This window comes from Schistocerca nitens, chromosome 6, assembly GCF_023898315.1.
Source record: "Schistocerca nitens isolate TAMUIC-IGC-003100 chromosome 6, iqSchNite1.1, whole genome shotgun sequence".
Lineage (NCBI taxonomy): Eukaryota > Metazoa > Arthropoda > Insecta > Orthoptera > Acrididae > Schistocerca > Schistocerca nitens.
The window spans coordinates 541,142,359-541,167,157 of record NC_064619.1 but is presented as its reverse complement, the minus strand read 5'-3'; the positions used below and the strand labels follow the sequence as shown (position 1 = coordinate 541,167,157).

The following is a 24,799-nucleotide window of genomic DNA, read 5'->3' as shown; positions in this document are numbered from 1 at the left end:
TATATATATATATATATATATATATATATATAAAAAGAAAGATGATGAGACTTACCAAACAAAAGCGCTGGCAGGTCGATAGACACACAAACAAACACAAATATACACACAAAATTCAAGCTTTCGCAACAAACTGTTGCCTCATCAGGAAAGAGGGGAAGGAGAGGGAAAGACGAAAGGATGTGGGTTTTAAGGGAGAGGATAAGGAGTCATTCCAATCCCGGGAGCGGAAAGACTTACCTTAGGGTGAAAAAAGGACAGGTATACACTCGCACACACACCCATATCCATCCACACATACAGACACAAGCAGACATATTTGGTCTTTAAATATGTCTGCTTGTGTCTGTATGTGTGGATGGATATGGGTGTGTGTGCGAGTGTATACCTGTCCTTTTTTCCCCCTAAGGTAAGTCTTTCCGCTCCCGGGATTGGAATGACTCCTTATCCTCTCCCTTAAAACCCACATCCTTTCGTCTTTCCCTCTCCTTCCCCTCTTTCCTGATGAGGCAACAGTTTGTTGCGAAAGCTTGAATTTTGTGTGTATATTTGTGTTTGTTTGTGTGTCTATCGACCTGCCAGCGCTTTTGTTTGGTAAGTCTCATCATCTTTCTTTTTAGATATATTTTTCCACGTGGAATGTTTCCCTCTGTTATATTCATATTATATATATATATATATATATATATATATATATATATATATATATATATATATATAAAATTACTGGCAGGTCGATAGACACACAAACAAACACAAACACACACACAAAATTCAAGCTTTCGCAACAAATTTTTAATATATATACTGGCAGGTCGATAGACACACAAACAAACACAAACACACACACAAAATTCAAGCTTTCGCAACAAACTGTTGCCTCATCAGGAAAGATGGGAAGGAGAGGGAAAGACGAAAGGATGTGGGTTTTAAGGGAGAGGGTAACGAGTCATTCCAATCCCACGTGGAATGTTTCCCTCTATTATATTGATATATATTATTATTATTATTATTATTATTGGTGTTTTGCCCTTAAAGAGCGCATTTGGACTAAACTACATGGCCAGTTCCTTTTGCTGCCTGCCTTCCTTGCTGCCCAAACTTCCCTCATTCGCTCACTGTGTTTCTGTTTCCGGTCCTCTGTCCATGCTTTTTGTCGGCTTTTTGTCTTCGGCTTCATCTTGATTGCCTTTTTGGTTGCCCATATTTCTTTCATCTTCTGGCTGTGATCTTGCTTGCGTTCTTTGGTCCATTTTAAGCATGTTCGTTTGTCACATTGTATCTCATGTAGTTTACTTTTCTTAATGATGCTTCTGAATTTTATTCTGTCGTTTATTGTGTCTGCTGTTATGGTGAGTTGGTTCAGGTCGTTTTCTACCTCTGCCACCCATTTGTTGTTTCTAGTGGTTACCCAGTCAAAGATCTGTTTGGTCAGCCTGTGTGATGGCATTCTGTATAGGTGTCCATAGAATTGTAGTCTGCGTTTTCTAATCTTTTCTGTGATTGTCTCCGTATGTTTGTACAGTTCCTCTGTAGGTTTCTTGATCCATATTCCATTGTTGTTAGTTGCGCCAAATATTTTCCTAAGTATTTTCCGTTCTACTTTTTCTAATTGTCTGATACGTGTATGCCCTAGGATTAGTGTGGTCTCTGCTGCATATAGTGCCTCGGGGGGCACCACCGTGTCGTAGTGGCGTAATTTGGCTTTTTGTGAGATAGACTTCTTGTTGTAATGATTCCACATTACTTTTTATGCCTTGTCCAGTTTAGTTTTTCTTTCTTCGTTTGAGTCTCTGTTATGTCCACTCATTTGTAGTGTTTCACCGAGGTATTTGAAGTTTGCCATTTTGTAAATCGTGCCATACTTTGTGTTCAGAGATGAGAGTTTATTTGTGCTCATAAACTGTGTCTTTTCGTAAGAGATCTGTAGTCCAGTTTTGGAAGCGATTTCGTGCAGTTTTTCAATAGCGTCTTTTGTTTCCTTTATACCTTTCGTGACAATCGCCAAATCGTCTGCAAAAGCCAGGCATTTAATCTGTAGGTTTCCTAAGGTTATCCCCTGTTGTGATGTTTCCCATTCTTTTATGACCTTATCTAACACCAGATTGAAAAGGAGAGGTGAGAGGCCATCGCCTTGTCGGACACCTGTGCGAATTTCAAAGGGCTCTGATAGTTCCCCACAGAACTTTACTTTGGAGGTCGTGTTGGTTAAAGTTTGCTCTATGATAGCCCGTGTTCTGTTGTCTACTTTGTATTCTGCTAGAATTTTGAAGAGAGTTTTCCGATCGATAGAGTCGTACGCCTTTTTGAAGTCAACAAAGGTAATGATCAGGTTCTGTTTGTGTTGTAAAAGCATTTTCAGGTTCCAAATTTGTTCCGCACAAGACCGACCTTTACGGAAGCCTGCTTGGTATTCCCCAATCAAGTGGTCGGTCTGGCATTCTAGTCTGTTCAGTAAAGCTTTAGAGAGGATCTTGTATGTGACCGGTAGTAGGGATATTCCTCTGTAGTTGTTCGGGTCAGTCTTGTCACCTTTTTTGTGTAGTGGGTGTATCAGGGCAGTTTTCCAGTCGTCAGGAATTTTCATGGTCTTCCAGATGTCTTCCAAGATCCTGTGGATGTCTTTGGTGAGTTCTGGGTCTTGTAACTTCCAGATTTCCGCGATGATGCCATCTTCTCCTGGTGCTCTACGATTCTTGAGTGACTTGATTATTTCTTTAACTTCTTCTAGAGTTGGAGGTTCACTATCTGGATTGTATGTGCTCGTTTCTGTCATCATTTCTTCCATAGGGGGGTCCGTGTTGAGCAGTTTTTCAAAGTACTTTGCCAGAATGTCACAGTTGTTTTTGGTATTGGTTTCTAGGGTTCCATCTGGTCTTCTGAAGCACACGTTGTGTGGTTGATATCCAGTCATATTTTCTCTGAACGTTCTGTAGAAGTTTCTTATATTGTTCTTAATGAAGTCCGATTCGATCTCTGTCAGTCGCCGTTTGTCATACTGTCGATTTTGCTTGATTGCTTCTGTGTTTTCAAGAAGTTCATCCAATTCTCGTGGGATTTATGGCTACTAAATTTTTTCCATGCACTGATTCGTTGGTCAATAGCTTGGTCACATGTGTGGTTGCACCAGCGGTGTTTTCGTGTGCGTGGTGCTTTTGCTAGTTTCATGGCCTCTCGGATTCTTCGTGAAAGTTGTGTCCAGTCTGTCGTTTTCTCCATTTTAATTTTGTGTAATATTTGTGTCTGGTTTAAAGTAACGTATTCTGGATCTGGTCTAACAATTTTGTTCTTCTGGAGCTTTTTCTTGGGCAAAAGATGAATCCTGATCTGTAGTAGGTGGTGCTCTGAGTCGAAGTAGCCTTTACGGGTGTCTATGTTCAAAATTTCTTTTTGCGAGTCTTTCTGGACTGTTACGTGGTCGATTTGTAGTTCTTGCTTTCCGCTGGGGAATTTCCATGTGGTAAGTTTTCGTGTTGGTTTCTTGAATTTTGTTGACATAATGGCGAGGTCGTGGCTTTTGCAAAAGTCTATCAGATGTTTTCCGTTTTTGTTGGTGTCCTTGTGTGGAGTATGTTTTCCTGTGATATGTCTGTATATCTTTTCTTTTCCGAGTTTAGCGTTGAAGTCTCCCAGTATTATTTTGACTCTATGTGCAGGAATTTTTCTGATAATTTCTTCCATTGTCATCCAGAAGTCATCAATTTCGTCCGGGTTTTTCCTGTTGTAGTCATTAGTTGGTGCATGTGCGTTGATTATTGTGTAGGATTTATTGGCTGATTTCACTGTGATGGTGCTGATTCTTTTGTTTGGTGACGAAAAGTCGATTATGCTGTCCGTGATGGACCTGTGTACTGCAAATCCTGTGCCAAAAAGCCTTAGGTTTTTCATTTGTCTCAATGGTTTTCCTTTGTATATTCTGAAATTCTCCGTTTTGAAATGGTCTTCGTCTGTGAATCGTGTTTCTTGCAGTGCACATATTTTGATTTGAAATTTTTTGAGAGTGTCTGTCAGTTGTTTCATCTTTCCTCTCTTCATCAGTGTGTTCACGTTGAGTGTGCCGATGTAGTGTTTGCGTTTGGTCTTGAGGGAGTTTGAGAAGCTCCGATTCTTCTCACGATGTCCGTGAGCCCCCGGAATCCGATGCTCATGACGATCCCAGTCTATTGACTGGGGCCCGGGGTAATGAGATTTTTCTCGTTGTACCATCATGATGTTTAGTAGTTGGATGTATGGCATGCTGCCGACTACAACCTGACTTTCCAGATCAGGAGGTTGGTTGAAGCCGCCACTGACATGTGGAGCAGACACCTTTTGTAGCTGCCCACTGTGGGAACAGACGCTACTAGTAGTTTTGGTCCGCCCCGAGTATTTCATTTCCTCGGTACCACCTATGTCTAGGAGGCATTCCCCTATCCGCCACCTGGGGAGGCGCTCGGTTGCAGGTCTACTAACTATATATATGTATTACAATACAGAGTTAAAGATTAATATTTCTGTTATTTACCCCATTCCCTTAAATGGCACAAAATGCATATACTATATTTATAGATTTATTTATTCCTGTCTATGGTATAGAAGGAGTTGTCAAGGAGATACGATTTCAATTTATTTTTGACGCTATTACTGCTGTCTGTCAGACACCTTATTTCATATGGTAATTTGTCGAAAATTTTTATACCAGCATGTTTTACCCCTTTCTGTGCCAAAGATAGGTTGAGCAAAGGATAGTGTAAGTCTTTATTTTTTTTGGTATTATAATCATGAATGTCACTGTTGTATTTAAACTGATCCATGTTGTTGAGAACAAATTTCATTAGTGAGTAGATGTATTGTGAGGCTGTTGTAAGAATTCCCAATCTTTTAAAAAGATACCTACAAGATGTGTGACTATGAACCCACACATTATTCTAACCACTTTCTTTTGAGCAGTGAATACTTTTTGTCTAAATATTGAGTTACCCCAAAATATTATTCCGTATGACATCAGAGCATGAAAGTATGCAAAGTATGTTAGCTTACTAATTTCTATATCCTCAAAATGGCAATTATTCTGATCACAAAAGTTGCTGAACCTAGTCACTTTAGGAGATCCAAAATATGAATTTTCCAATAAGACCAACTGTCAAAAGTCTCAGTGTGGTCCCCAAGGACAGATTCATGCTTGTGTTGATCCACTGTGGCTTCCAAAATGAGATCACCCAGGGAATGCCACAACAACATTCCCCAGACCATAACTCCCTCCTCTGGCCTGGACTCTTCTGACGATAGGTGCAGCATGTTTTGTTTCAGATCTTTCACACTGACATGACAGCGGCCATCTATCTGATGGAGCATAAAATGTGATCCGACTGAAAAGGCCACCAGTCACCACTCAATGGACACCCAGTTGTGGTGCTGTGCAAGTTTCTGCCTTTGTCGCCAATGAGCAACAGTCATTGTGGGTGCCTGAACTAGGTGCCTGCTGTGGAAGCCCAAATGCAGCAACTTTTGTTGAATAGTCATTGAGAAGACACCATTGGTAGCCCCTTAGTTCATCAGGGTGGTCATTTGCTAAACAGTTGTACTTTTGAAACTTCCTGGTAGACTAAAACTGTGTGCCGGACCGAGACTCAAACTCGGGACCTTTGCCTTTCGCGGGCAAGTGCTCTACCAACTGAATCATGAATGTCACTGTTGTATTTAAACTGATCCATGTTGTTGAGAATAAATTTCATTAGTGAGTAGATGTATTGTGAGGCTGTTGTAAGAATTCCCAATCTTTTAAAAAGATTCCTACAAGATGTGCGACAATGAACCCCACACATTATTCTAACCACTTTCTTTTGAGCAGTGAAAACTTTTTGTCTAAATGTTGAGTTACCCCAAAATATTATTCCGTATGACATCAGAGCATGAAAGTATGCAAAGTATGTTAGCTTACTAATTTCTATATCCTCAAAATTGGCAATTATTCTGATCACAAAAGTTGCTGAACCTAGTCGCTTTAGGAGATCCAAAATATGGATTTTCCAATTAAGATTCTCATCTATATGTACACCCAAAAACTTAGTATGCTATACCCTGTCTACTGACTTCTGTTGATGTGTTATATTTATTGAAGGAACTGTACTTTTTGCAGCAGAAAATATATTGATATAAATTGACATAACAAAAGGCGGATATGAGGAAACTGTGCACATGGTGTGGTAGAATTTTTTCAGCGAGCAGTTGTTTCTGTTGGTTTTGTTGACGTGGGTACTTTTGTTTACCTGTTTCTTTAGCAGCTGAAGTTGTAGTTGATTCTGTAGGTGTTGCTACTGTTAACTGTTTTTGTTGTTGAGCTAAATTTTAGAATGAGGTATTCCATAATGAAATGGGAGATGGGACAACATAAGTTTCATTTTTTGAAGAAAGAAAAGTACAATATTCATGGTTTCTGGAATAATTGGTGCTAATTATTACAACCCCTCAAAAATTGAGTGGAAAACAATTTGTTATTCATCTTATAACACACTGTGAAATCCAAGGCATTGTCTAAAAATACAAACTGAATGAAGACAGGTAGTATGAGGAAACAATAAATGAAAACATACTTCTGCCTGATGGAAAAAGGTAAGGCACAAAACTGAAAGAGAAAAATGTAAAAACTTTAGAAATGGAAAGTAGAAATGGAAAGGGGATTCTCACATGGAAGACAGGGACTCGTGAAAGTTTAGGTCAGGGGGTTATTGGAATGAAAAGCATGTTGGGTGGCATTTTCAGCAAGTGGGTGGTTCAGCTGTCTCTTGGCCACAGTATGGCAGTGGCCATTTATGTGGACAGACAGCTTGTTAGATGTCATTCCCACCTAGAATGCAGGATGGTGGCTGCATCTCAGTTTGTAGATCACATGGCTGCTTTCACGGGTGGCTGTGTCTTTGATGGGGTACAAGATGCCAGTGACAGGATTAGAGTGGATGGTAATGGGAAGATGTATGGGACAGGTCTTGCATCTGGGTCTGTTGCAAGGATATGAGGCAGGGGTTTGGAAGCAGGGCTGGAACAGAGAGTCAAGTATATTGTGTAGGTTAGATTGGTGGCATAATATCAGTGTGGAAGAGGTAGGGTTGATAGTGGGGAGGAAATTTCTCATTTTAGAGCAGTATGAGAGACAGTCAAAATTCTGGCAGAGAATCTGATTTAGTGGCTCCAGTCCTGGGTGGAACTTGGTCATGAGAGAAGTACTCCTTTGTGGCTGGACTGTGGGTATGTGAGGGATGGTAGCTGACTGGCGAGACAAGGCATGGAAAATCTGTTTCTGGACAAGGTTGGGAGGGTAATTTTGGTCTGTGAGCACCTCAGCATATCTGGAAATGGACCACTTATCACTACAGATGCAATGATCATGGGTAACTAGGTTGTATGGAAGTGATTTCTTGGTGTGGAATGGATGGCAGCTGTCGAAGTGCTGCTATTGTTTGTGGTTGATAGATTTGCTGTGGACAGAGGTACTGATGTTGGTTTTCTTTAGGTGGATGTCAACATTGAGGAAAGCAGTATGTTGAGCTGAGGAGGACCAGGTCAAGCAAGTGGGGGGAGAAGGTGTTGAGATTGTGGAGGAATGTTGGGGGGGGGGGGGGGGGCTCCTCACTCTTGATCCAGATCGAGAAGATGTCATCAATGATTCTAAATCCAGGTGAGAGGTTTGAAGGTCTAGGTGATTAAATGGCCCATGAATAGGTTAACATAGGATGTTAGTGTGTGGTGGCCTTTTTTTTATTTAATTAATTTATTTATTTATTAGTGATACCTGCAAAGGAGAAGCAATTATGGTGAGGATATAGTTGGTCATGGCGACGAGGAAGGAGAATCAGTCGGTAATGGCAAGGCCATGGATGTGGGGGATGTCACTGTGGAGGAAGATGACATTGACCATTACGAGTAGGGCTCCTGGTGGTAAAGGAACAGGAACTGTGGAAGGTCAGTGGAAGGAATGGTGGTATCTTTTATATAAGAAGATTGCTTGTAGGTAACAGGCTGAAGGTGTTGGTCCACAATAGCAGAGATTCTTGGGGTGGGTGCATAGCAACCAGCTACAGTGGGACATCCTGGGAGGTTGGGTTTAGGAACCTTAGGAAGCATGTAGATTGTAGGAATACAGGGACTGGTGTGTGTGTGGGGATTCAGGATAGAGGTTCTGGGATGGGCCTAAGGATTTGAGGATGGACTTAAGATCCTACTGGATTTCAAGAATGGGTTCATTGTGACAGGGTTTGTGGGTAGATGTATCTGACAGCTGGCTGAGTTCTTATTCCAGGTAATCTCTGTGGTTTATCTGCCACCTACACCAGTTCTGTCACTAGCATGTCCTACCCTATCAAAGGCAGGGTCATCTGTGAAAGCAGCCACTGTGCTGCATTCTACATGAGCATAACAACTCATGATCTTTCTGTTACCATGAATGGCCACCACGAAACTATGGTCAAGAGTTAACTGAAAGATTTAGTTGCTGAAAATGCCACCCAAATAGATGTGCTTCAGTTTAATGATGCTGAGTTGGTGAAGTGTAGTGCACCAGTGCACCATAGTAGGTAACACAGACAGTTATAGTGTGATCAGACAGTTCTGACTGACTAATAACAAAGTGCCTGACCATCTCTCTGAAAAGAAGTGGGTATTGCAAGAGAAGTGGATGCCCTAGCACCTTAGGGCAAACTTATCGCAACTGAAGTGCTAATGGAAAAAGTGCAGATCAGTTTTCATGATCTTCCACTACATTTTGAGTGTGACAAAGGTTGTCGCCAGCTGTGTTCCACAACTGCCCCCACCCTTTCTGAAAGCCTGACCGGCAGAGGCAGCAGTGGAAATATTACAACAGTGTCAGGTCAGTCCAGATGACATTAGCAGTCTAGTCAGCATGGATGAGAGCTGGGTGTATAACTATGAACATAAGACAAAGGAGCAAAGCAAGCAAGTGGAAACGTGGATTGACCATTGACCACTGTTAAAAAAGGTGAAGATCCTACCGTCATTGGGCAGGATGATACTTAGTGTTCATTGGGACTGCCATGGTATGATGTTAATAGATTGCACTCATAAGACACAAGCCATCACCAGAGTGTACTTCCGAAATCATCAGATGAGTAAACAGGAGGCAGTCAACATGGAATGTTATGGGAAGCTGTCCAGGGGGATGCTTTTGTTCCATGACAGTGCTCTAGCTCATTCTGCACAGTCACTCCCTCTTATTTTCCTGACAGGGTATTCAGTGACTTCTTCCTCTTTCCTTGGATGTAAAAACCATTGTGTGGCTGGAATTACCATTTTGGCAGTGAGCTGATTCTCTAGATGGATGCATTTTTTGAACAGTCGAAATGCAGACTTCTACAACCAAGGTCTGTGCCAAGTCATTCACCAATAGGAAAAATGTGTCACATTGAAGGTTAAATATATAGGGAGCTACTAACACCATCACTAAGTTCCATGGTCACATTTTGATTTTTCAAATTTATAATTAAAACTTTATGACTATCTCTTGTACAACAAAACTTCATCCAAGTTGATGAAATGACAGGCAATTCTTTCGAAATCCCACCTAATGGGTGTCAAAGGAGTTGCATGCCCACAACCTCTAGAAAAGCCGGGAGGCTCCATTCAGCTGAATGGGTGTCAGAATCTCTGACAGCTACATTTGTAACACCAACAAAAGTGCATGAGTGGCACCAAGGGAATTGCTGAATTGTGGGCGAGGGGGTCTTAGAGGGACCTTTGTCATTTTACTCAAACTCATGTCAGTTTTGCATCCATCCTTGATCATGCCACAGAATGGCATGAATCAGGAGAACTGAGAAAGCATGAATACCCTTTGCTGCTTCATATCACATTCAAATTTTATTGAAGTGTTTTGAACAGTCCCTAGTGTTTCGACCCTGTATACATGAGCAAAAATTGCAGTCACACTCAGGGGTCATATTATGTTCTGTGGGGTTGCATCCTCACTATGTCCTTAGCGTAAAGTTGAATCGTGTGGGCAGTGTCATCAGGGATGAATGTTGCAAGAATGTCATCCTGTTGCTCATCGCACTGTGAACTATTGTTTTTGACAGTGTAACATGTGGAAATCAACACCTCAAATTAAGGGGTGGTTTCATTGACATCCTTTGTGCCATCTCCTGAAAGCTTTTTGTGTCGAGCCTGAGTGGTGGCTTGTCTCAAACATGCATGATTTCAACATGGGAGTCACTCATGGTTCTGACCTCCATTGTAGAGGCAGCAAAAGAAATGGTGAAATATGGGTAAGATCTTCCCATCATGTGACATGTCTGTGATGGCATGGGGCAGAATTGTGGTGAAATTTGGTGCCAATATGATATCATTAAGCCACCTTAGACCTCACATGAACTTCTGAGCTGTGGCCTTTTCTTTGAATGTATCGACATGTTGCTGTTTGAAGTGTCACTGAGCCTGAGGGTGATGTTGCAGGGTGTGTTGGTTTTGCACCATTAGAGAGGAAGCTTGTAGGCACCTTTGAGCCAATTTTCAAAATTATTGTCACAATGGGGGACAATTACGGAACTTTGGAAAAGTTACACTTTTTTTTTTGCTCAGTGTACAACTGGCAAACATACATATAAAACTTTTAGAAAATTACTTGGGCGCTATTTGACCGCATAATAACAGGGCTTTTAAGGATCACATTTTATCTAATATACAAAATCAGACAATACTTTGGGAGCTTCAGGAAAGGACTAATAATAATAATTACTTTTACATTGTTGCCTTGATTAGCACATTTCATGCAACTCTTTAATTTAAAAATTGCATGCCAATTTGTGGTACGTTAGATAAATGATTAAAAATATTATTTTTCAAGCAGCTATTGAAATGAAACTTATCTAATGAGAAAAAAGTGTATGACTGTACAGAATATGAAATTAAACAGCAAATATCTGCACTTACTTATTGACTGATATTACTATCAAAATTGAAACTTTTTAGCTACATGCTCCCCAGGGCCCTTCTTTTTTCACTCATGCTACAGTTCCAGGGAAGTGAGTAGCTGTGTGTATGTGGTCTTTGTGTGCTTCCTGGTAGAAATCATTGTCTAAAATCCAGCTCCTATTTGATGTTTCTAAGTGCCTGTCTGCTGCTCAATGCCACCCTGGTTAAATGAGTAGTAATCTCTTGCCATATAGCTATTTATATCATGGATTTTCCAGTGTTGTATTTATTTAGCCTATGAACACATTAAGTGAACACTTTATTAATTAACATCTGGTGCATTAAATTCATAATGTGTATTAAGTGACTATTCTTTTATTGTCATTTTAATTTTTGGCTTTCCATTGACTTAAATGTGGCAAATTCTGTGTTGAAAAAAAAAATTGCTGGTTTGTGGATGTGTGTTATTATGTAGGGATATAACTTTATAACTAATGGAGGCACCTTTTTGTTTCCAGGCACACTGCTGAACCTTGGCATTGAGGAAAACGATTTCAGTGTGCAAGAAAAAGTAACAACAGAACTGGAAAGTATTGAAATACCACAAAATAGCTGTGAGATCATAATACCATCGGATCCATTAGACAACATCAGTGATGAAAGTTCCAAAAGTTATAAAAATAATCCTGTTAGTAGAACAAGTAAACTGTTATGTCAGTCAGGCACCATTTGTACAAAACCAAATGACTGTCAAGAATTAGAGCGAGAAGGGACCATAATTATTCATAATGACTCAGATGTGGTTTTGGTAGAGGACTACCAGACATTAAGTGAGAATAACATAAACAGTGCTCCTGATCCATCCTCAGTGTATTCAGATCGTACAAAAAAGAAACATGCATGTCCTGTTGTTAACTGTAAATTTACAACACCATATCCAAAGGACCTGGTGAGGCACATGCGGAAACATACAGGTAATAAGACTGTTCTCTTTGATTTTTATTAAGCCATCAGTTTTGCATTTTTACTTTATCAGTACAGTTACCAGCTAAGTAATTTCAATGAAATATAAAGGAACTTTGATTCTCATGCAAAAATAATGTGATAACAAGAATAGTTTTTTGCCTCAAATGATAGATGTTAACTTGTATGTGCTTTTGCATTGTTCCTTACCTGTTGCTTTTGTTATTATTGTCCTATCAAAATTATTTTTGCTAATCAACATCTGAAGTTTCGATGACTATAAACACATCACACTTATCAGGTAAGAGAGGACCCCACAAATCATAATTATTATTTGTAACAATTTACATTGCATTGCAGAAGATGATAGATGTTCAGAATAATTTCGTTTCATAGAGACTCTCTCTCTCTCTCTCTCTCTCTCTCTCTCTCTCTCTCTCTCTCCCTCCCTCCCTCCCCCCCACCCTCCCTACCCTCCCTCCCTCCCTTCCTCCCTCCCTCCCCCCCTCCCTCCCTCCCTCCCCCCCCCCCCCCCCGTCTCCTCTCCTCCCTCCCTCCTCCTTATTCGTAGCGACTCAATCAAAGATAGCTGTCACTTATTTTACACTTATTTATTCAAAGGTCACGTTCTCCGGAAATATAAAATATATTTTGTATTAATTACTTTTGCCTTAGTCTGTTAAAATTCCAACATTTCATTTATATCCAAGGTAAAATTAATAAAAATTAACATAGCCTCAGATTTATTTTTAAAATTCTTCTTGATTCACTGTTTATTGAATTCCTCCTACATGACTAACAGGTAATACAATGACTGCAATATTCTATGACAGACAGTATTCTCTTTTGTCAGTTATAAGAAAAATAAACCATTTCATAACATCAGTTATCCTGTGCAATTAAAACATGTTTAGATTCCATTTTATTTAATTACTACAATCAGGTGCTACAAGGGTCTTAACAATGTGGCTTTCAACTTCTTGGATTCACTGGCTGTTGGCTAAAACATCACTGTGACGTGAACTGTAAATATTTGTGTCAGTTGAGATAGCTGATACTGTATTGCTAGGGTCCATTAACTCCATGTGAAACAGAGAAAAAACACATTTGTTGGAATTATTGAAATACAATTAACATAATATATTGAAATACCTGACATCCCTCCACCAGAAAAAGCATCAGTGTTACCGGCAATATTTGCAATGCTGCAGCCTTCACATTGATATATTCTTTATTAATATAATTTTTAAAATTTTCTTCCTGGATGACAAAATGAAAATTAAATTTTTCGTGAATTTAGTCTTCATCTGTGTATTCCTATAGTAGTTATGTCTAAGTAAATGTGTAAGTGCGGCACAGAAGTAGAAGATAAACTGTCACTAATTTGAAACTTCCTGGCAGATTAAAACTGTGTGCCCGACCGAGACTCGAACTCGGGACCTTTGCCTTTCGCGGGCAAGTGCTCTACCATCTGAGCTACCGAAGCACGACTCACGCCCGGCCTCACAGCTTTACTTCTGCTGTGAGGCCGGGCGTGAGTCGTGCTTCGGTAGCTCAGATGGTAGAGCACTTGCCCGCGAAAGGCAAAGGTCCCGAGTTCGAGTCTCGGTCGAAGTTTCATATCAGCGCACACTCCACTGCAGAGCGAAAATCTCATTCTGTCACTAATTTGGTTATTTCCCTGTGAGATAGCTGGTATGCTCACAACAACAATGTTTCCATTGGAAGGGGAACTGTTGCAAGTTATCACTATGTTGATGCTGACAGCAAAAAATTCTGACATGTTCTACATCCTGGAGGACCTCCTCACCACAGATCAATTGGAATGAAAGTAAATCTAATCTAATATATCAGTGGGCTGATGCACTTCTCCAAGATTCAGAAGCAAAGGAATATTTCTTTTGTCACCAGTATTCTGGCTGGTTTGATGCTGCCTGCTCTAAATTTCTCTCTTGTGCCAGCCTCTTCATCTTAGAGTAGTACTTGCACCCAATGTTTTCTATTATTTGTTGCATATATTTCAGTTTTCTTGTTACCCTTTGTTGATCCATCAAGTACTATAGAAGTTATTCTTTGATGCCTAAACACATGTCCTATCATTCTCTCCCATCTTGTCAATGTTTTCTCCTCATTTCTTATCTGTACACCTAATTTACGAGGCGTGTTTTTTAAGTAAGGTCCGTTTTATTGTAGACACTAGTAGTTCGCACGCATACCCCATCGAGCACGTTCGTCGTGTACTGGCATGCCCGGGGAAAAACTGCCCTCAGTTTCAGCTGTGTAGCTAACCTGTACGGTTCTATTCTGTGCTTTCAAAATGTTTAAGACTATCAACTCGCCTGTCGCGTGTGAGGTTCACTCAGTGATACAGTTTTTGCCAGCAAGGAACCTGTCTGCTGCAGAAATTCATTGACAGATTTGCGAAGTGTACGTTGATACTGTTATGAGTGAAAGCAAAGTGTGTAAGTGGATACAAGAATTCAAAGATGCCCATGACAACGTCCATGGTGAGGACCGCTCCAGTCACCCTTCTTTGATTACAGACGATTTGGTGGCTTCAGTTGAAGTGAGGATTCATGAGAACAGGCACTTCACAATAACAGGTCTCTCAAACAAATTTCCTGACATATCGAGATCAGTGATTTACAACATTGTTACTGAACACCTAAAGTTTAGGAAACTGTGCTCCCGTTGGGTCCCAAAACTTCTAACAGAGGACCACAAAAACCAAAGAGTTGAGTGTGCAATGAAGTTCTTGACTTTGTTATCACAAAGAAGGTGACGGCTTCTTGAGTCAGATCGTAACTGGATACGAAACATGGGTTTCGCATATCATGCCCGAATTGAAGCAACAGAGCATGGAATGGAGACACACACACTCGCCTGTAAAGGTGAAGGTCAAACAGACTCTGTCCCAGTGCAAAATCATGGTGTCTGTGTTTTGGGATAGGCATGGTGTTTCGTACATCGACTTCATGCTAAGACAAACCACTGTCAATGCAAAAGCATGCTGCCAAGCCCTGAGAAAGCTATGCAGAGACATTCAAAACAAAAGATGCGGCTTGCTGACAAAGGGAATTGTCCTTCTCCATGACAAAGCAAGACCTCACACTGCAGGTCAGACCCGCGATTTATTGGACAGTTTTGGCTGGAATGTTTTAGACCACCCACCCTACTGTCCTGATCTTGCACTGAGCGATTACCATCTGTTCCTCCACCTCAAACAACACCTCAGTGGCAACCATTACAATGATGATGACGACGTGAAAACGGCAGTGAACTCTGGTTTATCGGAGCAGGCAGCAAGTTTTTATGAAGAGGCTGTTTTAAAACTGGTTGAGAGGTATGATACATGTTTGAACAAACTTGGCAACTATGTTGAAAAATAGAGTTAAGTATGTACTTTCTGAAAATAAATCTCTTTTTTTGAAATAATCTTTTTTTGGGTACTTATGTTCAGATGGACCTTACATCGCCTCGTACATCATCCTTCTATAACAACACATCTTGAACGCTGTGATACACATCTTTGCTGGTTTTCCCACAGTCCATGGTTCATTTCCAAACACTGCTGTACATTCTTTGAAATTTCCTCAAGTTAAGGCTGATGATTGATGCCAGTAGACTTCTGTTGTCCGAGAATGCCCTCCTTGCTTCTGCTAGTCTGATTTTTTAGTGGTTCTTGCTTTGCCTGCAATGTGTTATTTGGCTTCAAAGGTAGCAGAACTCTTTCACTTTGGCTACTTTGTGGTTCCAAATTTTGATTTCAAGCCTAATGCTGATCTTATTTCTGCTACTCCACATTACTTTCATCTTTCTTCAGTTTACTCGCAATCCATAGTGTGTGCATGTTAGACTATTCAACTCAACAGGTCCTGCAATTCTTCCTCACTTTCACAGAGGCCAGTAATGTTGTCAGCAAATCTTTACTTTGCTAGCCTTTCACCCAGAATTTTAATCCCAATCCTGCACCTAACTTGTATTTTCTTCATTGCTTCTTCAATGTAGGTGTGAAAGATCAAATCCCTTTCTTATGTGCTTTTTAATCTGAGTACTTCGTTCTCGATCTTCCAGTCTTATTTTTCCTCTTGGTTCTTGTGCTTATTGTGTATTACCCATCTTTCTCCATAGCTTACACCTATTTTCCTGAGAATTTTTAATGTCTTGTACCATTCTGTATTATCAGTTGCTTTTTCTAGGTCAACAGATTGTATGAAAGTGTCTTGATTTTTTTTTTTTTAAAGTCCTACTTCCATTATTAAGCACAACATCAAAGCTGCCTTTCTTGTGCAATTACTTTACCTAAAACCAAACTGATTGTCACCTAACTTATTCTCAATTTTTCTCTTCCACTCTTCTCTATATTGTTGATTAATTGTTGTCAGCAATGTGGATGGATGAAACATCAAGCTGATTATTCTTCCACTTATCTGTCCAAACCACTTTTGGGATTGTGCTGATGATATTTTTCCGAAAGTCTGATGGTATGTCTTCAGATTCATATATTCTACAAAACAAAGTGAATAGTTGTTTGGTTGTCACTTCCATTAAACATTTTTGAAATTCTGAAGGAATGTTATCTATGCCTTATTTGATAGCAAGTCTTCCAAAGCAGGGTAAAACTCTTGACTCTCATACTGTATCCCTTATGTCTTCTATATCAATTCCCATTTCTTATGTTGTGTCAACAGACAGTACTTCCCTCTCATAGAAGTCTTTCAATGTACTGTTTCCTCATATCCACTATTTAGTGGAAGTTTTAAGAAACAAATGAAATCTAACATCTAATTATCTTTTTATCTTGTTTTGTGCTTCTGGGGGCATCCATATGCTTTATTTTAATGTATCTTGTTTTAAGGTATACTTAGGTAGTCAGAATTATTCATTGACAAGTCACCGATGTTTCAATCAAATGATTGTATATAACATGTCATGTGACAATAAAGATTCTATTCTATTCTGTAGTCTGCATTTATTGTAGAGTTCATGTTGCACTATTAATGTTAACACCTTTGCTTTAAATTTTACCTAAGGTGATGTTGGCTTTTCATTATACTGAATCAGTCCTTGTGATAACCATTTCCTTTTTAAATTCCTTCACATATTTCCTGCATTTATTTTGTCTTTGCTTCCCTGAATTTCTTGTTTATTTAATTTGCAGGTGGCTTATATTTGTGTATTCCTGTCTTTTCATGAACGTTTTTGTACATCTGACTTTCATCAAATGCTTGAAGTATTTCTTTTATTGTCAAGGTTTCTTCACAATTACCTTCCTTGTACTTACATTAGTGTGCCGAACTTCTGTGACTGCTCTTTTTAGAGCTGTCCATTCCTCATCAATTGCACTGCCTTTTGTGGCATCCATTACTGCAGTATCTACAGCCTTAAAGATCTTTGGATGCACCTCATTATTCCTCCCATGTCATTCTAAACTGAGTCTTCTTTACAATTCTCTTAAACTTCAGTCTAATCTAGATTGCACTCTGAATACATATCTGCTCCTGAGTTGGTCTTACAATCCAGTATTCGATTTCAGAATCTCTGTCTGACATGATGTAATCCAGCCGGCATCTTTCTGTGCCTCAAGGTCTTTTCCCAGTTTACCTCCAGCTCTTGAGATTTTTGAACAGTGTATTGCACAACTTAATTGTTCTTTCTTACGTCTTAGTCCTACTACTGAGCCCATATTCTTCCATAACCCTTTTTCTATGCCTTCCCCTACTGCAGTGCTCCAGTCAGACATGCATTTTAGATTTCATTTTCCATTAAGTGCTGAATTGTATGTTCTGTATCCTCATATACTTTCTCTAACATTTCATCTTCTGATTATGCTGCAGCATGTATAGCTGAACTATAGTTGTTGGCATTGGTTTGTTGTCAATTCTGATGAGAATAATTCTCTCTCTCTCTCTCTCTCTCTCTCTCTCTCTCTCCCTCCCTCCCTCCCTCCCTCCCTCCCCCCACCATACCTTCCTAGTTTGAGAAATCCTACCCTTGTTACAACATCTGCTGCTGCTGTTGATATTATGCTATATTTGTCTGCTCATAAATCCTTATCTTCCATTTCATTTCACTCACACCTTCTATAACTAGGCTAATCCCTTAAATTTCCTGTTTCAGATTTTCTGGCTTCTTTATGACGTTTAGACTTCTCACATTTCATGTTCTGGCTCAAAGAATATTACCCTTGCATTGATTGCTGAATCGTGACAATCCCCACCTAGAGATTCATATGGGGTACTAATCCTGAATGTTTTGCTAGGGGAGAGTCATGATGATGCTTTTTCAGTTACAAGTCACATGCCCTGTGTTACAAATTATGTTTCTTCAATGCTGTGATTTCTATTGTGTTTTGCATTGTCAGACCGTTGATTATTGCTGACTCTTCCTTATTTGAGGGTCAGTTTCTCATCCCAAGAACAAAGGAGTGCGTCAAACCTCTGTCCATTATGCCGTCACCTTTGACAAGACCACTGGCAGAACAAGGGTAACTTCTTCTACCAGAAGTCTTTGACCATCATTACTAATCATTTTTTATTCATAAGTGAAACAGTAGCTGGGATTGAACCAGGGATCTGAGGTATTTTTGATTAATAATCAAAAAAGCTGCCCCTCACCCATTGTGCATGAAACTAATCACTTATAAATGTCATCTTGTTTCTGTACAAGTTGTAGATAAATTTTCCTCCCTGTATTTTATCCTGATACCTTCAGAATTTCAGAGAGTGTATCAGTCAAAAGCTTTCTGTAAATCTGCAAATGCATCAGTGTAAGTTTGCCTTTCTTTGGTCCATCTTGTAAGATAAGTCGTAAGGTCAGTATTGCTTTGCATGTTCCTACATTTCTCCAGAACTCAAACTGACCTTCCAGCAACGTCAGCATCTACCAGCTTTTTCATTCTTTTCTAAATAAATTTTGCCTGTATTTTGCAACTGTGACTTACTAAACTGATGATTTGATAATACTCACACATGTCAGCACCTACCTTCTTTACATTAGAATTGAAATTATTACATTCTTCTTGAGGTCTGAGAGCCTTTCACCTGTATCACATGTGTTGTATATCTGGTGAAACAAGATGTCAATAATTCTGAGGCAATATTCTCTACTCCACAGGTCTTGTTTGTACTTATGTCCTTCATTGCTCTGTTAAATTCCCACAGTATCATATCTCTCATCCCATCTTTATGTATTTCGTCTTCATGTTTTGTAGTGTTGTCTTCAAGTTTGTTTCTCTTGCATGGTGTATGTTTACATTAGATGAAAGAATGCCACTGTTTATTACTGGCAAATAATACAAAAAAAAAAAAAAAAAAAAAGAAAAGTTGTCCAATCACATACACGCATTTGCTTACAGCACTCTACAGGCAAGCTGCACCTACAACTAGAAAACTGTGATATAATTCTGTAGAATTTCATGACATAAAAGTTGGTTCTGATGTAACATAATGACACTTTCAGGTAATTCATAAAACTGCTTAAAATTTTTTGTCTCTTTTGATACTGATCTTTTTTAGTTACTTTTACTTTATCAGCTTTCTTCATGTGAAAAAAATTTCATATCTACTGTCTCTTTTTGAGATATTATTCACAGCATTACTAAAATTCATTGGAATTCAGAACCACCTCATTTTTGCAGTTGCATAACAGGTTTCGTGGTGGTAGCTTCCATGAACTAACCCATGAAATCTGATACATGAGAGAATTGGTCAACCTACTTTTTGAAACTTTCTTGGAAATTACTGAAGTAATTGAAGTATCGCAGTTAATGTAGGAAGTTGAAATACATCAGTGTAAGAAATTTATTTCATCTAAAAGATGATGACTTTTTAAACTCATTTGGGCCACCTATGACTCGTGTTTTTACTGAGCTGCTCTCCTCTGTCACTTCTGGTGTTCTTGGTGAGTTCAGTAGCTGTTTTCTTGTTGACAGTATATTCCTTCAATTTCCTGCTGAAATCTTCTTGCCTTCTTCAGACTATTTCCTGGTCGCATGGTAGTTAACTTTTATAAGGAATTTGAGGAAGGGTCGGGTTTCATTAGTTAAATGTAGTCACCCTTGTTAGTTATTGTGTCTTGCCTAATATGAAGTGTTGCATAGTCTTTCTCTATTTGATCCTCAGGCACCCAGTGACTTTATCCTTGATGACTACCATGAAAGTCTTATAGGACAGCCTATGGGGTCCAATCTGTACAAGTCGCCATAGAAAGCTAATCATCACCTTCTGATGGCATCAGTGATGTTTTCTTGGCGTTGGTAGGGTGTGCTATTAGCTTTGTACCATTCTCTTCCATCCTTGATTGCACCATCTTTTGCAGAATTTCCTTTCTTGTAATTCAAGGCCCCTTATTTGAATCTTCTTAGCTAGGGATAGGCACTTTGTTGCATAGAGAACTGACAGGCTGCCTACTGTGTTATAAAGCCTTAGTTTGATACATTTTTCTGCAAGCATAATATGCTCTATCTAGTTCGATTTTTCATTGTTTCAGAGCCACTGTTTCACTGAGACCATCTTAAAATCATTCCCCAGGGTACTACACGTTTTTATATATATATCTATGGTTATAATAAAGGGAAACATTCCACGTAGGAAAAATATATCTAAAAACATAGATGATGTGACTTACCAAATGAAAGTGCTGGCAGGTCGACAGACAGTCTGCTTGTGTCTGTATATGTGTGGATGGATATGTGTGTGTGTCCCCCTAAGGTAAGTCTTTCCGCTCCCGGGATTGGAATGACTCCTTACCCTCTCCCTTAAAACCCACATCCTTTCGTCTTTCCCTCTCCTTCCCTCTTTCCTGATGAGGCAACAGTTTGTTGCGAAAGCTTGAATTTTGTGTGTATGTTTGTGTTTGTTTGTGTGTCTGTCGACCTGCCAGCACTTTCATTTGGTAAGTCACATCATATGCTTGGTAGCATTACTGTAGGGGCTTTTTTTATACTTGTAATGGTTGATCAATATACCTGTTTTCTCAGCCACTAAAAACAATTCTTGGATTTGCATAGAAGCCTCTTGCATGTTGTTTACCTGTGAAGTGAGGTCATCAGTAAAAGCCAGGCATAAAATCCTTTGTTTGTCTGCTTTGATCCCCATCTTAATCCAGTGTTTGCTGGTAAGATCTGGTCCATTCCCATTTTTTTTCCAGGAAATGGGTAAACAACACATGAAGTACTGTCTCCTTGCCTCACCCCTGTACTTTTGGAAGCCTAAAAAGGTAGCTTTCCACTGTCTGGTTCATTTCTTGTTTATTAGAGGATGGTCTTGACATTTTGTATTTGTTCAATACAGGATCTCAGTGGCCTGAAACCTACTCTATATTCTTGCTACTCATTGTCCAGCTGGCTTGTTCTGAGGGGTTTGAAGATCTTGGAAAATATTTTGTATATGACTGCAAGGAGCAATATTCCTCTGCAGTTAGTGGGGTCCATGTTGTTTCCTTTATTGTGAACTGGGTAGATAACACCTGAGGTCCATGTGACTGGGAGTTTCTTGCTAACCCATATCTCCAGGATTACTGTATACACATGCCTGTGTTTGTGTATTTTCTCTGACTAGTTTCAGCATTTCTGCCACTATCCCATCTTCCCCAGGCGCTTTGTTATTTTTGAGGAGATTTACGATCTGGTAGACTTCCTGTTATGTGGAATGCAGGATGTCATCAGTTTAGGGGTTAATGGGCTCTCCAAATGGGAGTTGTTGAGTAGGTTCTTTGACATTTAGAATATTCTGGAAATAGTCAGCAAGGGTCTTCGTTCATTTGCTATCACTGAGGCACAGTTATCCATATGGTTGCTGAAGATGTAAAGTACCAGGCGAGAACTGGGTTGTCTGTTGTCTGAGATCCTTTTATAGGTCTCAGACTTGTTCCTTTTAATATTATCCTGTGCCCGCTGAATCAGTTGTTTACTGTACTTCCTCTTTGCCCCTCTTATGATGCTGACTGTGGTCTTCCTGTGTGGAATAAAGGCTTGTAGGTTGGCTTCATTTTATGCCAGTTCCATTTGACTTATATTAGTCATCTGGCCTCTAAAGCATCATCACAGTCTGTGAACCACCAGGGCTTATTATTCCTCTTAGCTCTACTGAGGATTGTCTCTTCAGCTATTGCTGTGATGGCATCCCTAAGTTGGGCCCAGTTTTAGAGTTGTTCATCCTGCTGATATTTTGATTCACTCTCTCTTGGTAGCTAGTATTACCATTTTTAAGTTTCATGGTGTCAAATATAGATATCTTCTTGTTCTCCATTGGTATAATATTGGTCATTTTTAGTGGTTTTAGATTCCTCTTGATCAGTGATAGGTAGTGATCGGGATTAATGTTAGCTTAAAATAAATTTCCTGTACTTCATGTCTATGGTCACAAATTTTTGTCATCAGACTACCGGTTTCAGTCTATAATTACCACCTTCAGATCTGAAGATGGTCATTTTAGACTGAAGCTGGTAGTCTGATGACAAAAAATTTGTCACCATAGACTTGAAGTAAAGGAAATGTTTTATATATTTGGCTCACTGTTTGATTTTGGACCATGTCACAGCTTGTGAAACAATGTTAGCTTCTCTCAGTACCTTGATATTCCTAATTTTCAGTGGTTCTGCCTTCTTCTGTTATGTGGTTGATCTGGAACTCACTGAGCATGGCAAACGAGGGTGGTTTGAAAAGTGCTCAGAATCACCATGAGAGGTCAGTGCTAGCGCAACAAGTTGTTCACTTGATATTCATTGGACTGTTGCCTGTAAACACGTGCCATGTCAGTGCTCTTGGAAGAGAGCTGTGGCAGTGACATGGCTTTGTGTTGTTCCCGCGTAGTGATTTGTGAAGATGGAAAAAATCGAGATTCGAGCATTGATTAAGTGCTTTATAAAGAAAGGTATGAAAGCAGAGGATTTCCAGAATACACTGGGGAACTCTGCTCCTTCATATTCAGCTGTTGCCAAGTGGACAAATGAATTTAAATTTGGTCGGTAGAGCTTAGATAATGATCCACGCAGTGGTCAGCCAAGATGTGTCACTACTCCAGAAATCATTGCAAAAGTGCACAAAATGGTCATGGAGGATCGCCGATTGAAAGTGCATGAAATTGCTCACACTTGTCAGATATCATATGGAAGTGTATATCACATTTTAACTGAAGAATTAGAAATGAAAAAATTATCTGCAAGATGGGTGCTGTGACTCTTGATGTGTGCCCGCACATTTGCTGTCGCCATGGCAAAATTACATGAACTAAGTCATGAATTGTTGCCACACCCACATTATCCACCTCATATGACTCTGTCAGAGTTCCGTCTCTTCCCAAAACTGAAAGTTTTTCTCGGTGGACCAAGATTCGCTTCAAATGAAGAATTGATAGCTGGAGTTGACAACTATTTTGCAGGCCTGGAGGAAACTCATTTTCAAGATGGGAACAAGGTACTGGAACATCGTTGGACCAAGTGAATTAACCTACAAGGAGACTAAATTGAAAAATAAAAAAGTTTCAGTGATGTAAGTATTTTTTCTATTCTGTTCCGAGAACTTTTCAAACTATCCTCGTACCATTGCTGTGCCACTTCTTGACTTTCCTCAGTAGATGTTTAAAGGTTGTGGATGTCACTAATAGTCCATATTTGGTGTAGAGGCATTCGCCATTCTTTTTGGTTCCATATTGGTGGGATATACTCCAACAGTCTTCCAATATTTCTGCTCTCTCCCAATCTAGGTGTTGAAATCTCCTAGCAGTGTAGTTGTGTGGTGTCACGGGACCTTTTCAGGGCCTCGAAAAAGGTATCCCAGTTCTGGTGTGCCATATCTAGGTTTTCCCTATTAGAGTATTTGGTAGATGCATGGGAATTAGCTAAAGAGTACCTTCTACTGTTGGATCCGAAGGATATTACCAAGGATTGGGTTTTGGATGAGGGGAAATCAAGTATGCTTGTAACCCAGTTGTGGTATAAACCAAAACAATACCCCATGGAGATTGTATCCTTCATAACTCTCTTACCAGGTTTTTTTAATATATTCTATATTCCTGACCTGAGATTCCATGGCAGCTTCATCTGTGACTCAAATCTCTTGGAGGGCTGATATACTGATGTTCTTGTTGTTCAGAACTTCATATCTGTTAAAGTTTCCCAGTTTTGATCAGGGAATTTATATTGATTGTAGCAATGTAAGTGATGTTCCATTTAGTTCTAACCGTGTCGCATTAAGCTCCCAGAATCTGAAGACCTACATGCCCGGTCACGAAGCTGTTTATAATATCATGTGCTCCTAACATAGAGGACAGACAGTGTTTGAAGCCACCCAGTGCAAGTCAGGTGCTGCTGAAAATAGTTCTTTCGCCTTCTTTGTCTTCAGGACTCAGTCATCATCTAGCTTTCAAGCTGTTGACTGTCTTCACCTGTAACAAAGGCGTGGAAATTTACTGGATGCTATCGGCTGGACAAACAGAACCAATTTTTTTAAAATTAATTAATTAATTAATCTTGTTTTTAATTCCTTCCTCTCCTTTCTCATCTTTCTCAGCTGGTCTTTTTACTGGTTGTGGCAAGGTTTTAATTGAGATTTATTAATTGAAACATTGATACAAATGCACTGACAATTTACAAGACTTTTGCCCTAGAAGAAATGTAAGTCCAGATTTGTAACTTACAATTAAATTCAATCTTTATTGATTTTGACATTCTTGTCACGATCTTTATTTATTTATATAATAGAGGGAAACATTTCACGTGGGAAAAATATATCTAAAAACAAAGATGATGTGACTTACCGAACAAAAGTCCTGGCAGGTCGATAGACACACAAACAAACACAAACATACACACGAAATTCAAGCTTTCGCAACAAACGGTTGCTTCATCAGGAAAGAGGGAAGGAGAGGGAAAGACGAAAGGATGTGGGTTTTAAGGGAGAGGGTAAGGAGTCATTCCAATCCCGGGAGTGGGAAGA

At 39.6% G+C, this 24,799-nt stretch overlaps 1 protein-coding gene and 1 non-coding gene across 4 annotated transcripts in view; both read left to right on the top strand.

Annotated features, from left to right (window-relative positions):
- LOC126262200 (zinc finger protein 236-like) overlaps positions 1 to 24,799 on the top strand; it is a 312,637-nt gene that overhangs the window by 75,897 nt on the left and 211,941 nt on the right. For all 3 annotated transcript variants that reach the window (XM_049958617.1, XM_049958618.1, XM_049958619.1), the window contains exon 3: positions 11,418 to 11,873. In XM_049958617.1, coding sequence (XP_049814574.1) covers positions 11,418 to 11,873 — 456 coding nt within the window. The remainder of the gene's footprint in view (positions 1 to 11,417; positions 11,874 to 24,799) is intronic.
- Positions 13,406 to 13,479, top strand: Trnas-cga (transfer RNA serine (anticodon CGA)). Its single transcript has one exon. It is a non-coding gene; the product is annotated as a tRNA-Ser (tRNA).